This window comes from Notechis scutatus, chromosome 4 (assembly GCF_049901735.1).
Source record: "Notechis scutatus isolate UNSWTSFEM ecotype Mainland chromosome 4, rNotScu1.2, whole genome shotgun sequence".
In the NCBI taxonomy this organism is placed as follows: Eukaryota; Metazoa; Chordata; class Lepidosauria; order Squamata; family Elapidae; genus Notechis; species Notechis scutatus.
The window spans coordinates 43160624-43178182 of record NC_142012.1 but is presented as its reverse complement, the minus strand read 5'-3'; the positions used below and the strand labels follow the sequence as shown (position 1 = coordinate 43178182).

Here is a 17559-nt window from a genome sequence, read left to right as displayed (position 1 = left end):
ATATTTTTGGGCTATAGCTAATTTGTTCTTTATTAAGAGAAAAAGTAAAAAGTACAGTGGCTCTTCTCGTTAGAACATTGGATTGAAGGTTAGCAAGCCTGCGCTTGAGACCCTAGTGCTGTCATGGGGCAAGGTGAGCTCTCATCCTTTGCTCTAGCTCCTGTCGACATGAAAAGAGCCCCCAACTGAATATCATCTGGGAAAATGATGATGTCACCAGCTAATCTTTTCAACCCAGTGCCTCAGTGCTTCTGACACAAGTGCAAAAGGCAAAAAGTAGAAATTGGGAACTTTTGATAAGATTACACAGATTATTGAAAACAATTTGTGCATGACTGATCATATTGAAGAAAAGAAAGGAAACTATATTACCTGATTTGTTTCAGAAATAAGATGGAGAATGCTGATACATTATTGGAACACATCAGTTAAATAAAAAAAGCTTCAGTATATTATTTAATATATTTATTATTATCCATTGTTTCCTTGTATTTTTCTCTGTTTAGAGTGGTGATAAAAAAATAGAACAAGATATTGATTAATAGACTTATTAAAAATAGATGGACAAATGATCAGATATTGATAGAAAGACAGTAAATAGTTTGTATTCTAATGTGCATAGGCTTTGGGGGAGTAGCAAATGATGAAATATGGATTGTGATGTCATAAAACATGATATCATGATGCAGGTATGAAAGATGCAAAACTTGTGCCATAATAATTTAACATACATTTGATAATTTTGACATCATATTGATTAGGAAAACGTGACAATGATTACTTGACAAGATATAATGTATATTAAAAGAAGTGAAAATGTCTTTTATTTGATTCTGCCCACTTTGTTATGTGGAAGTGAAAGCTGTGTGTGATAGGATAAACAAAAAATTAATCTGAACACAGTGGAATGGGGTGTATGTAGTAAATAAATCAAGGAATATATTAATGAAGAGATAGGATGAAGAATGATTGATGCACAAGTGTAGATTGAATTCAAATGTGAGGTCAAAGGTCACACAGAATGAATGAGGACCAAATTACAAAAAATGTACGAAGAAATAATTCATAAAGAGGAAGGAGGGGAATTAGAAGGAAGTCATACTTAGACAGAGCATGGAAAGAAAGAAAAGTAAGAAAGAGAAATATACAAAATGGCTGTATGGACAAGATGAAAGTAAACAAGAGCATCCTCATACACTATTAATAAGTGTGACTATGCCCACATGACTGACATTCACATAAATTTTCTACTTGCATTATGATATATATAAAAAGGGGTGTGCTGCCTCATTGACTTTTTTAACCTCTCTCTATGGGTATCCCTATAAGCAAGAATGGCTTACAAAAATGCAAGTTATGGGGAATACACTGAACAGTATCAGTATAGACCATGTTTAGCTAGGTTTCCCTTTTTTAATTTCTTGCCTGTAATTCTTTAGCTCACTATTTCCCAGTCTTTGCCTTCACTTCTCACAATTCTAGTTATGTATTTATGTATATCTGTAACAGTATAATGATACTATAACAGCATGATAAACTATCAATAAATATGTGAAAGATCAGTGTTATATCGTTTTTCTTTGCCATCCTTTGCTTTACCTTCATTCCTTGTATTTTTATTTATATTTATATATTGCACTTAAAAACCAATAAACTCACTCATAGAGTAAATCTGTGCAATGTACAAATAGGTGTAAAAATCTACATTGTATATAAATATTATAGGGAAAGGCAGTTGTAAACAAGAATAAAATAATTAAAAATAAAAAGCTAGGGAGTGGCTTCAGGGAACTAACCAGCCCTATGGCTGCATATGCTCCTCTGTGGGCCACAGGTGAGTAGGCAAAACCAGGTCTTCAGATATTTCCAAACCACCAGGAGATTGGGATCCCTCTTCACATCTGCGAAAAATATTCCAAAGGGCAGGGGCAACGGTGGAGAAGATTCTTTTCCTGGACCCCACCAGTCAGAATTCTTTAACTGACAGGGTCTGCTTTTTAACTATTAATTTCAGTACTATGCGTTAATAAAAGGAAAGGGGGTTTAAAAAGCAAGTAATAGAGAAGGCAGGAATAGAATGATCAGTGTTGACCTGCAACATATATGGCAACAACATTTTTTTTCTGCATTTGGCATTCTTGCAGGCCAGATGTAATAGTCCTGAGCAGAAATAAACTTTAAATTTGGGTAATGTAAAGAAAACAGTCATATAAATTGTTATCATTAAAATAACTACAATTTACCTATCTTTGCAGTATTGAGTACTAAGATTTGTAGCTCCAAAGTAAGGCAGCTACTTTCACTTTTTTCTTATTATAGAAAATGGAGCTCTGTGGTAAAAGCAGGCGTTTTTAACTGTTAAAATCTGGCACGCAATAATCTCATTTATATGCCATATCAGTCCTTATCATTTGTGTGTACAGATTTTGGGAAGAATTGTAGCCTAGACTATTATATGGAGAATGGGTAGATATTATCACAAAATATTAAGAAAACCTGAATAGCTTTTTGTATATTTGATTAAATATAATCTGGGATATACACAAGCATGGATGTTAAAATGGATAACTTTTAAAGGGGTTTTAAAAATAAATTGAATGAGTAAATTGTATGGAAAATTACAGAAAACTAGGCTATAGTATGTTGTTCTAGCTATTCTCAAATTTCCTAAGAATGGAGTAGAAGAATCATAACAGTGAATGAGCATACAGGTTTGTGGAAATTTTGAGTGTGCGTTCTCAATTGGTGTCTGATTTTTGAAGTAATTGCTACTTTTGAAATGAAGTACTATGGGATTTCTATTTGTTCACAGACAGGATTTCCCGGAACTAAGGGTACTATTTTTTCCCCCTCTGTGCTTTCCATTATTTATATCCACCAGTGAGCTACAACTTGTGATCTAGTAGTATTAACACTAGGCATATTGGCAATATGTCAATGTTCATTCAATATGGCTTATCCCAAGATATGAATGTCTATTGCTCTCCTTCTATCAAAACTTCAGCAGATGTGTAGAGGTCACAACTCCCAGCATGAAGACCCAAATTAAAGTTGTGAAAATTGCACCGCAACACACCTGGGGAATGCCAAGCTGGGTGATGCAGTCTATTAAGTACTGAATTCCACCTGTTTGTTACCGGACTACTAACTTTGTCTTCCTATTAAAGCTAAGCTTTACGTTGAAATATGTTGCTTTGCTGAGAGTACATCTATAAATGTATACAGACACTGCCCTGTCCTTAAACAAAAATAATATAAAGTAAAGACATTACTGTGAAGAAAAACAGTTTTCCCAGTTCTGGTTTCAGGGTGATCTGTGGATATTTCACTATTGCGGCAGCAACTTGGGAAAACATGAAGTCTTCTGGAAAGTAGAAACTGTCAATCCTTAGGTGCTGAAATTCACAGGAAAGCACGCACGCACGACTACAATCACAGGGTTACGTGGGAAAAATAATAATCATCGGAGCCGAGAATTATTAGATTTTCACCATCAAATCTACGGAAAAACTCTAGAATGAGAGAGATACATTGTTTATTTTGAAAAAAAAAGTTGCGCACGCCTCACCTTTTCCCTCTTTTGGAACTTACGGTCCTTTCCCCCCCCCTTTTTTTTTCAAGCGACTTTTAAAAAAGTTACTGGAACTTGCGCTGCTCAGTTCGCCTCTCCTTCCGTCTCAGCCGATCACTTTCGAGTGCATTTCTCTAGTTGGATACTATAGAAATGATCCCTGAAAGTATAGTCTCTTCTAATCTGTCCCACTCCTAGTTCCCCCCACGCCCCACTCCCCCCCGGGGGGGATGTGCGTGCTCGCGCGTGCCTCTTCCTCCCCGCGCAGCGCATTCTTGCAGGACGGGGGCTCTTCCAAGTCTTTCCGTCGAGTAGCGGAGTGGCACGGAGAGGGTTAACGCTCAGGAATGCACCCGCCAGGAATGTGCATGCAGATGAGATGGATGCTAATCTCATGCTAATGAGGGGCTGCTGCTGCTGCCGCCGCCCGGGACTGAGCCGGTTCTCCCCTCCCCCGAGCATAAGCAGCGCCTCGTCTTAGCCTGGAGCCCCTGACCCCCTTGCTGCCAATACGAAATAAGGCCCGAAGGCGGAGGCGCCGTCCAGACATGGTGGACTGAAACTCAGGAGAGTTTCCTGGCCCATTGCACGATTCTGCCTCCCTCCACCCGCCCAGAGCTCCAGGGGAAGGAGGGGGCGTCTTTTCCCGCTTCCCTCCTTTTCTTTCTTGTTTGTTGTCCCTATGGAGCAGCTATACCCCGACTTCGACCATGCCTAGAAAAATGGGGAATGGGCAATTGCCCTTACCCGACGGTTGGGAGGAGGCGAGGGATTACGACGGGAAAGTCTTCTACATCGACCACAACACCAAGCAGACCAGCTGGATCGACCCTAGAGACAGGTGGGTGTAGATCGCCTCTCCAAATCCCAGTGCGCGAAGAGGAGGGGGTTGAACACCGGGGGGGGGGAGGGGGAAATTGGCGTCAGGCGCATTTGTCCTCCTAACTTTAGGAGGAGTTGGGTTTGTTTTTCCCCCGCCTCTCTCGTGCCCTCCCCGGTGTAAGAGCCTCACATGCTTACATAATAAAGATAATGATAACAACAACAACAACCCGCAAGGAAGAAAAGGGGAAGTGTTCCCTTCCGCCCCAGCATTATCTTGGAAGGAGAGGAAGGTGGTAGCAAGTTTGTGTATTTCTGGCATGCCGTTGTCTGGCAAGGGTGTGTATTGGAGACAGAGAGGAAAAGTGACTGTAGGTTGCAAAGTGAGAAAAAGAGTCGTAAGAAAAAGCAAGAACTCCGGTGAACATTCTCTTTCTTGTGACTGGAATCAATTGGTCAATGCAGATTTTTTTAAAAAATGAGTATATGTTGAAATGTTTCCCACTAGACTATGATTTGCCTATAGAACTGAAACTGAGGTTTTCTCTTTTTATAAAACTCCTAAGTGAAGTTGTGGGATTTTAAAAAAACAATTGTTTTTCTTTTAAAGAATATTTAATTTTCACAGAAGCACTTGGCAATGTCTCTCTGTGGCTATTAAAAGAAGTGGGTCGAGTCAGAGGATTTTTAAACATAGTTTTCTCTTTACATACTACTACACAAAGAAAAAAGATGCTGAATCTTCAGAGATATTGGCATTCTGGGTTTTGAAAGTTTGGCTAGAATATAAAACATCTTCCTGGTGAAAAGGTAAAATATATTTAACAAATCCTTTAGGTACACAATTAAAAGGGTTAAATTAGTTAGTCAATTTGCTCATCTATTTTTGGAACTGAAGATTTTATCTGGAATGGGTTTTAACATTTTCATTTTTCTGAAAACCTGGCTTATTCCAGACAAAAGTATGTTACCTTGTTTTGAGCCTCAGATTTGTACCATCTTATCCTTTTCAAAGGTAAAGCCCTTGTAAAGAAATTGAGAGAAATCTAATCAGGCCTGGCACTTGAGTTTTTAAAAGTAGGCCTCAACTGAATCCTTTTATATCTCTTGGTCTCCTTAGATTATAAGAAGAGAGATTTATTAAGATAATAGAGGAAGTTTAAACATTTCTTTAAAAATAGACAGGAAAGTCTGTATTAATTTTACAATAGAATGTCTCATATTTAATACTTTTTATGAAGAAAGTAATTTTCTTTTAATTGCTACCATCACAATTAAGTGATACTGAAATCTAAGATTACTTAAATTAAGGAAAATATTGCTCTGATATATACTGTAATCATTAACATACATAATTCTTCAATCACTTTTCAGACGTGCTGCTTATCTTTATTAAACTAATAAAATCCAGTATCGCTTAACTAATAAAAGCCATTAGAAATTTATGTCACAAATCATGCTGAATGATTAATGCAAGACTTGTTTTAAATTTCCTGGTTGAAATAAGAAAGGATAGCTGTAACATTTCTGATAGTATCAGAGTCATGTGCTTCTATACTGAAAGTTGTTATATGCCTTGGTTGCAGTGTCAAAACTTCCTCCCTGATGAATGGATTAATAAAATTGATTTATATTTATATATGTTGATATGAAAATTTACACTATATTGTTTCTGAAAACTTAGAAGAACTTCTTAAACAGAATAGGAGCAATCCTTGACATGATTGGGTATTCAAGTAAACACATGCTTGGTATTTTAACATTCTACATTTTCAATTGTTTCATTTTAGCTGATCTTATAACTTTTTATAGGCTAAGCATATTTTTTTCTGAAAACAAATATAGTATATTAGGTACATTCAGATTTCTTGATATTCAGACTAAAATTAAATACTGATTTGTTATGTTGGCTCTCCTAAAATGTGACTACAACTAATCCTACGTTTGGTTTTTCTTTTCATCTAGATTACTACAAATGCAACTCTATAACCTTTTTTTTTCAATAAAGGAAAGACATATAACTTATATTTTGTGATAATGAGGCTTGAAATAACTACTATTTCATTAATGTCCTTATTTCAGAAGGCTTGAGACATTTTCAGTCCTTAGCTTGACTGTATTTTCTTTCAGAAAAGCTAATGAAGTGAAGTCCTTGTTTAAATAGCGTAGGAGACAGTGTTTGGAGTAACTCTATTAATGCCTGTCAATCTCTTTACTCACTGTTACAAAACAAACAGAAAGAGGTTGTACTTGGTACTTGAGATAATCGATAACTAATGTATAGGTCTTGACTTCAGACAAAATTATGTACAAAAAGAAGGAAAAATAGGTAATTCCCTTTTATCTGAATTCAATATATACATAGTTTGATTCTTATTCTCTGATAATATACAGTATTTAACAGGTGAACTTTTTATTTTAATTCTAACTTTGAAATTAAATCTTATTATGTTATCAAGTGACTTACTCCCAATAAAATATACACAAATGTATACCAGGTTTGTTTTGTATGATTACACAGAAGTAAAGAATCTACTTTCAACCCTTATGCACGGGTATATTTGATCATAGTTGGCATAGTTTTAGATGCAGTCTTATTCACACTAGTGTCATTTGAATTATAATCATTCTATCTGAGGCTGCTTTATAAACCAAGTGGAAACAATACTGTTGCAGCAGCTTGTATTATTATGGATACATTGTGATTTGGTTATAAGCTACACTGATGCTAGAACTGCATTGGTTACAGTTTGCTTTGAAATAAATTCAAAGTGCTTATTTCACTTTTAAAACTATGGCTATTGTAGCTTACGACCTACATATCTTTGGAATTGCTTTGTTCCAATTATTTATGTCCATCCAAAATACCAGGTAAAAAAGGTTTCTTAGAACCTCTTCACCCAGGTAAAGTAACCTTCAGGGATTTGAAGATGGGACATTTCAGGTGCTGTTCCTGTTCTTTGAAATAGCATTCCTCCTAAGAATTGTACCTTGGGGTAGATGAATTGATTGTGCCTTTGGTTTGAATTGGGTTTGTTTATTGGAATTATGAATTGTCTGTTACTTATTTTATTTTTATGTATGTTTTAAACCTTATTGTATAGAATAGGGCATCTAAGCCACTCAATTGATTTTATGAGGCCCAGAACCTGTAATTGGAATGTATGCAAGTAGTTTTCAGCTTACAGACATGCGTTTAATGATGGTTCAAAGTTATGATAGCCTTGAAAAACGTGACAAATGACCTGTACTTGCACTTCAAACAGTCAAACTAGCCCCATGACCACATGATTATAATAGTGGTGCTTGGCAACTGACTCACATTTATGACAGATTGCAGCATCTTATGGCCAGTGATCACAGTCTGCAACTTTTTTTTGCCAACTTTAAGCAAAAAAAGTTCATTGAGGTACCTGGATTCACTTAATGACCATGTGAGTCATTTAACAACATGACTCACTTAACAATCACCATAAAAATTATCAGAAAATCAGGTCCAACTTGTTTTATGATTCCAGTTATTTATTATGAAAATTTCAGACCCAATTAAGGTAATAAATTGAGGACTACCTGTCTTGATGTCTGGAGCTGCTATAATAAAGACCAGATCCACCCTAAATCATCTTCTTTTTAAAAAAAGTACTTGTTTTCATTGCTAGAACTGCTTTTATGATGGGATGTTCAGGTTGCATTGATGGCCCTATTGCAATATAATATTTGGCATAAATCTGAGCCATTTTCAATAGAAAGTTAAATATTCCACACTTCATATAACAGAAATGTAGTCATTTGCAATGCAACAAGTTCATAATGGTCTTAATAAAATCAACTGTTCCAGAAATACGTATCTATAATTAATTTTTGACCCCCATGTGTTGCAATATTAAAACTTGTATGCCACTTTACTCAGTGTCTCCTGGTGGCTCACAACAATAAAAAATTACAATCAAATCAACAAGTGTAGGAGGTAAAAGAAAAAATATGGCATGCACAATGAAGTCTTATTTTCTCTTTCTAAAGGCCTGGGTGAAGTGCCAGGTCCTTGTGGCTGTTCTAAACAACTTGCTCCAGAGGGCAAGTGCTGCTATAGACAAGGCAGATTTCTAGAGTCTGAATTTCTAGAGCAGGGGTGTCCAACCTTGGCAACTTTAAGACTTATGGACTTCAACTTCCAGAATTCCTCAGCCAGCTTTGCTGGAGTTGAAGTCCACAAGTCTTAAAGTTGCCAAGGTTGGACACCCCTGTTCTAGAGTATGTTTAACTGAAGAAACCTGGAGTACACCAGCCCTGCAGAATCAAATTAGTCAAGTAGATTTGACAGGCACTCCCTCATGTAATCATTGCCTGTGCCACATAAGGCTTTATCTGGAATTACCTGGAATCAAACCACCAACCTGTGCAACTTGCTCATGCTGCCGCATTCTGGACCAGTTGAAGTTTCTGTGTGATCTTCAGGTGCAGCCCCAATTAGCAGGTATTGCAGTAGTCAAGCGGGGTGGGGTGGGGGAAGCTTTTTTACAAGTTCACTAAAGGTGGTGGAAATTCCCATCTTGACACTTAGATTTTCCAACATAGAAGTCCCATTATACATTTTCTACAATCTGTCTGATGATAAATACTGTCTATACATCGTTTTTTTATAATTGTCTTTCGGATTGTAACATACTGTAAATTTTACCCCCTTTGTTCATATATTTTCCCTTTGCTTCATTTGTTCATTATATCCAAAATGTTTAGCTTCATCATGCTCTATTTAACTTATTCAGGCTATGTTTGCAGTCTCAAATGTATATGCTTTAGCAATAAGATAGTGATTTTTGGTATGTAACTAAATATCAAAGATAATTATATCATATTCAAAACCATAAATTATCAAGTTTAAATCTTTCTGAGAGTTACATATATGTAAACCACTGACATTTAAATCCTCCTGATATCAAATCTTCTCTTGATTTTATTTTAAATGCATCTGGTGAGTATTCTAGCAAATCATTACATTTTAGCTATTTCTGATTACTTACCATTTCTGTTCTATAATGTTTCTTATGAGAATAGCCGCAAGGTATTTTGGGAAATATTCTAGGTTTATGTTTATTTCACATTCTAATAAAATTATTTGTAAAATTTACATTAATTTTAACCTTGTGATAGCATAAATAGGCATGCCTCCAAATTTCTAGTCATGCCCTTCCAAATCCAATATCTTCCATCTCTCAGCATCTCCCAAACTTTTAACCAAACTAAGCAGCAAACCACAAAACACACTTAAATCTGATAAGGCTAAATCTCTTTCCTTAACATAACTGGAACTATATACTTAGCTCTTGTTTGTTTTGTTTTTTTACCTTGCCAAACAAATTTAGATATCTCTTTTTGTTGTTCTTTGAATAAATAGTCAAAATAGATGTTGTTTGTAAAGAAGTAGCATTCTGGATATTCAACAGCAAGAGTTGAGCTCATGATTTATTATACCTGCTAAAAAAGCAGTCATTCTTTTTGGGGGAAATCTTTGGGGTTTTTTTCTATATTTTTTTATTTTTTTGCATTTCTATCTGCTATTTCTCTCTATATTCTGACTCCCTTTCTGGTCTCTTTCTTGACTGTTAGCTTTTGGTTAGTTATTTTTTAATGCTTTCAAAAACCTTAATAAAGTTATAAAAAACAAACCACAGAATCAATTAAACCTGCAAATGAAGTAGTATCAATAACAGACATTCCAAGCTCTTTTGTGATGATCTGTTCTTCAACCAGAATGACATCAATCATAAACTGAGCCTTTATACTTCGGTATAAGAAACATGAGGGTTACAAAAAGGATATTTTGCACAGCGGTTGATTCTAAGGTTGAAATTATGTTTCTCAAATTTGGCAACTTCAAGGTAGGTGGACTTCAACCCCCCAGCCTCTACCCTTGTGATGACCCAGAGTGTAATACAAACGTAACAAAATCGAAAATGTAAATAAATGTCCTTTAAAGCCTCCAACTTGGCCCCACTGTTCAATTATTCTCAGTTGGAGATAAAACATACTCAAAAATAGTCTTCAAAAGAAAGCAATACAGTCTGAACTTAATGAGCAGATAAAGATGAAATAAAAACCAAACAAACTACAATGATGAAATTTTCACAAGGGACCAGGATAAGTAATTACCAAATTCAAGGAGATAACAAGGCACAGTGTGTTGGAAGGACGCCAACCAGGATAACTTCAGCCCAAAATAAAACACGCTTTGCTTCTGGCAATGCTGTGTTGTAATCATCTCTCTTATATAGTTAGTCTCCCCAGTTGCAACCAATGAGGAGGATCATGGCCGCTTCCTCTCGCATAAGCCAAGCTGTTGCCTTCTCCATTCCTCCCTGCATGTCCTAGGATGCAGAGGGGATAGGCCTGGTTCTTCCTCTGACTGCCCAGCTGGCTTCTGCCCTTCCCCAGCTTCCTCCACTACCTCTACCAAGGGCATGACAACCCTCTGGAAATTGAAATCTCTCCCTCTTGTAAGTTAAGTCTGAGAAACACTGGCATATACTTTGGGGCAATATATTCTAAGTAATTGGGGGATAAGCATTTTTTTGGTAGTTTTTTCCTGTAATCTTGGGAACTAGAAACTGAATGCAATACATTCTGATAACCTGTACAAAAATCACCTAACATAATTGGGTATATTGTTATCTGTAAATAGCATCTCCTTGCTTTGGGGATTGTCAATTTGGTTCCTTTCATGCAGTGTTCAAGGTTTCTTGTTTTTCTCAAAGCAGCAGTCTGTTAGTGTTCAGGAAGAATAACTTGTAAGAGCTCAGAGTGATGTATGAAATAGATTTTATCAGTGTTGAGAAAAGAGAGAAATAGTTTAATAATTCATAGTAACAATAATGGAATTATAAAAAGATGGTATGCTGCTCTTTTTCACTTGAGTTACTTATAGTACAAAACTTCAGTTCTAAAGCAAACATGCAATTTAGTATCATGATTTATGGTCATGCACTTTTCTTAAAAGGGAAATCCATAATTCTGTTGCAGGGTGTACATTATTCATTAGGATTAGGATAGCTCCCATTAAAACTTTGTGAATGACATGATTAACTATTTGTTTAAAACCCTCCTGTAGTACTACTATGTAATTCAGCTACTTTAGCTTCAAGAAAAACATGTCTTCTTGATATTGCCAGTCTTTAACATTATAAGTGTTGGTCATATTTAATTTAATAATTTTGATGAGTTGAAGCCAACTGTGGTGCAGTTCTTTTGATTTACTCATAAAAAGCCAAAGTAGTTATTTATTGGGCAGATAAGAATATAAATGCAAATATACAGATAGATAGTTCTGACTTATGACCGCAATTGGAACTTGGATTTCCAATCGTAAATTATTGTGGTTGTAAGTTGAGGCACTTGTGAGTGAACCCAATATTATGACACTTTTTGCAGCATGACAAAGCTAAAGAAAACTAGCTGGTCAGAATATAACACTTTTAGGTTATAAAACAAGAGATGTAAAGGAGTCCTGAGAAGACGTGCAAAATGTGTAATCCATGAGATATGTGTGAAATGGGTAAGGGTATATGTGTCGAATGCAAGCGCTTTCAATTGTATAGCTAGTTATTTTATTTGCTCTTTTTTGTTTGCTGTTTTTCTTGAAAATCTTGAAAATCTTTCTAGAATCAAGGAGCTATAATCATCTGTTCAGTAATTTAGACAATTTCTTTGCTTATGTATTCTGAGGACAAAATACATTGATCAACACTATGTACATCTAATTATTTGTGTGAAATTAAAAAAAACTTTTTGTTAGGAGGAGGAAATATAAATATAATAATTTATTTTATTTTTATTTTATTTGGTTTGTCAATTGCTTACAAGATAATGGGTATTAGTAAAAACATAGTTATGAATACATGGATACATATAATAAAAATAAAAGAATAGGACAGGGCTGGTAGGCACGTTAGTGCGCTTATGCACGCCCCCTACAGACCTCTTAGGAAAGGGGTGAGGTCAATAGTAGAAAGTCTAAGGTTAAAGTTTTTGGGGTTTGGGGAAGAAACCACAGAGTCAGGTAGAGTATTCCAGACATTGACCACTCTGTTGCTGAAATCGTATTTCCTGCAATCAAGTTTGGTGCGATTAACCTTGAGTTTGTATCTATTGTTTGCTCTTGTATTGTTATAGTTGAAGCTGAAGTATTCATTGACAGGTAGGACATTGCAATGTATGATTTTATATACTAAGATCGGACTGAAGGCGGCGTAGTTCTAGGTTTTCTAGGTCTAGAATTTCAAGCCTGGTGGCATAAGGTATTCTGCAACAAGTAGAGGAGTGGAGAACTATTCTTGTGAAATATTTCTGGACTTTCTCAACTGTGTTAATATCAGATACGTAATGTGGGTTCCAGACTGATGAGCTGTATTCGAGTATTGGTCTCGCAAATGTTTTGTATGCTCTAGTTATTAGTGTAAAATTACCAGAGAAAAAGCTACGTAAGATTAGGTTAACAACTCTTAATGCCTTTTTGGCTATGTAATTACAGTGGGCTCTAGCACTTAGGTCATTAGAGATGAGTACTCCGAGATCCTTTACAGAGTTTGGATCATCAACAAGGTCTTGACTATTCAGTCTGTATTTTATTTTCTGATTGTTTTGCCAATATGTAAGACAGAGCATTTGTTTGTTGAGATTTGAAGTTGCCATTTGTTTGACCATTCTGATACATAGTCGAGGTCTTTTTGAAGGGTAGCAGTATTGTCTGTGGTGTTGAATAACTTTACATCGTCAGCGAAAAGAACGCAGTTGCTCTTAATATGGTCACAGAGGTCATTTATGTAGAGTATGAAGAGAGTTGGTCCTAGAACACTGCCTTGGGGGACACCACTGTTGACAGGTACAGAATTTGATAAGACGCTCCCAATTTTGACCATTTGTTGTCTGACAGAAATGCTTCTATCCAGTTATGCAGGTATCCAGAGATACCATAAGATTTTAGTTTTAGGAGTAGTTTGTCGTGTACCACTGAATCAAAGGCTTTACAGAAGTCTATGTAGTTTGTGTCTATTGCTCTGCCCTGATCGAGTTGTGTAGTCCATATGTTTTTGCAGTGTAAGAGTTGCAGATTGCAGGATAGTTTTTTTCTGAAACCAAATTGTTTATTAGAGAGTAGGTTGTTTGTCTCTAAGTGGAGGATAATGGATTTTTTAAATAATTGATTCCATGACTTCACAGGTGATGCAGCATAAAGACTTTGGTTTGTAATTTTCAACTAGGCTGGGGTTTCCCTTTTTGAAGATGGGGATGACTGTGGCTTGTGACCATAGTTTTGGCAAGGAGCTAGTCCTGAAATTTTTTTCGAAGATTATGCTTAGAGGTTCTGCTATGGCAGTGGATAGCCTTTTTAAGAAGTAGGCACATATTCCATCCGGTCCAATAGATAGAGATGGTTTTAGATTGCGTAGTGCTTTTTCAACATTGTCTACTGTAAAATTGATATGTATTAGATCATTGTAGTTGTCTGTGGTTCGACTAGGAAATACTGGGCATGATCCATTGCTGTTTACAAATACTGAGCCAAAGAATGTGTTAAAGAGGTTGGCTTTAATAGTGTCGTCACTGCAGTCTTTACCATTAGGTCCTTTCAGGGGTGGGATGGACCTTGAGTCTTTTAGTTTGTTGTTTACAAAATTGTAGAAAGCGCGGGTGGAATTGGTGCGTAGGTTTTCCTCTTGTTTAATGTGATAATTGGTGCATTCAGTCTTTATCTGGTGGCATAAATTTTTGTATCAGCTTTTGAAGTTGGCAACGTGACCAGATTTGTTTTTCCGCCAAAGTGATCTCTTTTTGGATTGAAGCTTCCTTATTGTTATGGGTAATCTGTTTTTTTCTGGTTTTTGGAGTTGTTATTGGTACATATAGTTTGATGACTCTTTTGACTTCAAATAAAAATATGTTGTAATGGTCTTCAACAGTATTGCATCCAGTGAATAGAAATTGCCAATCAAGGGATGAGAGATCGTTGTCTATAAGATCATAGTTGCCTTTTTTGAAGTTATAATTGGGGATCACATCATCGTGTTGATTTTTGTGTGGACATACGTTGAGACAAAAGTCAATCATGCTGTGGTCACTGTTGGAAAAGGGTATAATAAATAATATAAAATGAATACCTGTATTCAAGCTTTGCAACTGTACTGCTGCAAATGTCTTGTGGTGATTGAGGACAAACATCCTGTAAACCTAAAAAAAAAATTCAGTCTTAAACAAAGTAAACCTAGTCGTGGTCTGTTGCATGGTTGGCATGCATCTATAGAGTGCAGAACGAGTGATGGGAAGCAGCAGCCAGCCTCAGTGCATACAGACTAGTATAGAGCAAATTGCATTGAAGGAATACTGAAAACTTGTTGATATTTAACATTTATCTGGATTTTTTTTGCAGCCCAGATCTCGTAACTCTAATACTGATGCAACTTGCTGGTGCTTCTTTGCCCCTGAGCTTCTTCTGCTGTAGTTTCTTTGCAAGAGCAACTTGTGTATAAAATCCCCCAGCTCAAGAAATGGTCTATTCCTTCAATGTAGCTATTAGGTCCTTAGTTCATGATATTGTTGGGATGGGTGATCCTATCTGAGATGTGTGTCTTAGGCTCAAAGCATTCTAGCTATGTCTTAACACATTATATAAAACTTATTATGAATTTTTTTTTACAGGAAGTGAAAAGTAAAAGAAGTTCCCTCTCATAGATCATGCATCAACCATTGCAGTATTTTTCCTTTACAGAAAAAAATAAATTTAGTCTTTCAGAGAAGATTCAGGCATTCTTACCTAGTGGTAGCTTATTGTTACAGGTTTTCATATTTTTATACAGTATATGTCAGGATTCTGGCACTTAACCCCATTTAAATCATGAGTCTTGAGCCAAACTTCCAAAACTTCAAAAGGATTTATTGGGATTTAAAAGGTGAGGCATTGCCTGGGTGTAGCCAACGCTGAGACACATCATTTGTTGTCACCCTAGACCCAGGTTTTCCCCCACCCCCCTGGGTGTATCATAATTCATATTCTCCAACGGGACACATCCATATCTCCAGTTAGAATTTTGTGCAGCAGAAACTTCAGTCACCTAGTTACTATCTTTGAAAACATTTATGGAATGCAGTTTCAGTTTGCAAGTTGTTGCACTGCTCCTCCCTCCCTTTCTGTTGGCAATTCTAAAAGACCACAGAAATATTTTATGAGTTGACAGCATATGCCTTAAATTTTATATAATGTAAGCTGTCTAGACTGGCAGAATAGGCAACATAGGAATGTGAAAATATAAATACTCAATTCTGTGGGTTTAACTGTATTGTCTAATTTCTCCATTTTCTAAATGAACCAGCAACAATTTTTGAAGGGCAAGACGATGATGTTCTTTTATGCTCACTCTTCCCATTGTAAATGCAATCTTGCGTATTCTTGCTGTGGTTTTGAACTATTCTTTTCCCAAAAAGGTAGACCTAGTTTTACAACCACAGTTAAGACCAGAATTTTGGTGGCAAGACCAGACTTGATTTTATGATCATTTTTATGACGGTCATTAACTAAGTCTCCATGATTATTAAGTGAACTGCATTGTTATAAGTTGAAACACATTTTATCCAATGGAATTTTTTGCCAGTTTTTGCTAGAAAATGGCAAAAAACAGCAATACTTGATCATGTGATCGCAGGACATTACAATATGTTGTAAATGCGAGCCACTTAACCAAGGACCCAAAATGTGATTGTGTACCCTAGGGGATGGTGCAGCGCAGTAGAAACTTTAAGAACAGGGTACAGGTAACCTTTTTAAAGTCCATTGTAGTTTCAAGCAGTTGTTAACTCACTAGTTGTAAGTCACCGATAACCTATATGTTGTCTTGAGTGCTCCTAGTTGCTTGGCTAGTGTTTTTTTTTTTTTAAGTTTGTTACAGACTTGACCTCTGCACTTCATTGGCTACTTTGCAGGGGTAGGAACACATTAATTGAGTCAATAGTCTCTTTGGTTTCTAATGACTTTTAAAACCCTGTAGAAAGATCACTCTTTCTTGCTTTCTAGCTAATTTCCCTAATTCACTATTAAAAAAAAACATCAGCAATATACTATTTCGTTTTTCTCAGTCACTTGAGATAATGTGTTAAGAGCTGAGGGTGCCATTTTGAAAGGAAAGGTTGAACAGTTATCAAGTACATATATTCTCTTGCTTCATTCAACTATGTAATGCAGCAATCTACTTTGAAACAATTTCTAAGGCAGTTATATGCACTTTGTAAATGAACAGCTGCTTTAACTATTCAAAAATAAGAGCTTCAGAAGTGCTCACATGGTTAGATATACAAAAGGCACATGTACACTGGTATTTTGTGCCACATAAAGCAAGCTAGATACCAGGATATTTAGAACATAAACAGATGTGTAATAGCTATTACTCTCCAACAGTTAATATTTGAAAAATAAACTTTGTGATTCATTAAGCAATATAATTCATAGAACCAGACATTAAGACTAAAATCATTGATAGGCTGTCCTCTATGAATTTGTTCAGTCTTCTGTTATATTTATAAAAAATAGTCATTGTTATATCTGATGGCAGTGGAAGACATTTAATTGTGGGGTTGGAAAATATGACAATTCAGAAGTAGTAGTGGCATATGGTTACTTGAGAAGATTTAATAGATTGTGCAAAAACATATGGCTAATATATCTTGATTTTGTTCCACTTTAACAAGATTCTTGATGTAAGAATAATGAATTAACTTTTGATGTTCTTAAGTCATGGAAGGAGTTAATGGGTAATTTCAGTCCTTCCAGTGTATATAATGATTATATGAAAAAGGATGGGTCCTCTATAACTGGTTTTAATTATTATTTTCTTAGAGTCACCTGTATTGCCGACAAAGATATCCCTTCCTCTATATTAAAATCAATGCTATGCACAAAATGGTAAAGATTTTAGAATGAACAAAGGAATGCTGTGGAGATTAACAATAATCTAATTCATTTCATCAAACATTCCTAAAATTATTCAGATGATTAGGTACTTTATTATGTACAACAAAAAGAATTAAACGTTTAACACTTTTTGGTGGACTTTAATGTAACTAAATTGCAATTTAATTGTAACTAACAATATTTATAGATACTGAACCAAATTGATGATTTTATT

General features: G+C 35.8%; 1 protein-coding gene, 1 long non-coding RNA gene and 1 pseudogene across 3 annotated transcripts in view; 1 reads left to right on the top strand and 2 right to left on the bottom strand.

Annotated features, from left to right (window-relative positions):
- Positions 1-445: 445 nt before the first annotated feature.
- On the bottom strand, positions 446-4442 carry LOC148130717 (uncharacterized). Its single transcript, XR_015749248.1, has 2 exons — positions 4319-4442; positions 446-3512 (listed from the first exon to the last, which is right to left on the bottom strand). It is a non-coding gene; the product is annotated as an uncharacterized LOC148130717 (long non-coding RNA).
- Positions 3656-3747, bottom strand: LOC113411901 (small nucleolar RNA U3; annotated as a pseudogene).
- WWC2 (WW and C2 domain containing 2) overlaps positions 3904-17559 on the top strand; it is a 160221-nt gene continuing 146565 nt past the window's right edge. Inside the window, exon 1 of one of the 2 annotated variants that reach the window (XM_026667186.2) lies at positions 3904-4412. In XM_026667186.2, the coding sequence (XP_026522971.2) occupies positions 4282-4412 (131 nt within the window). In that variant the 5' untranslated portion in view covers positions 3904-4281. The remainder of the gene's footprint in view (positions 4413-17559) is intronic. The other variant, XM_087963263.1, reaches the window with a different exon arrangement.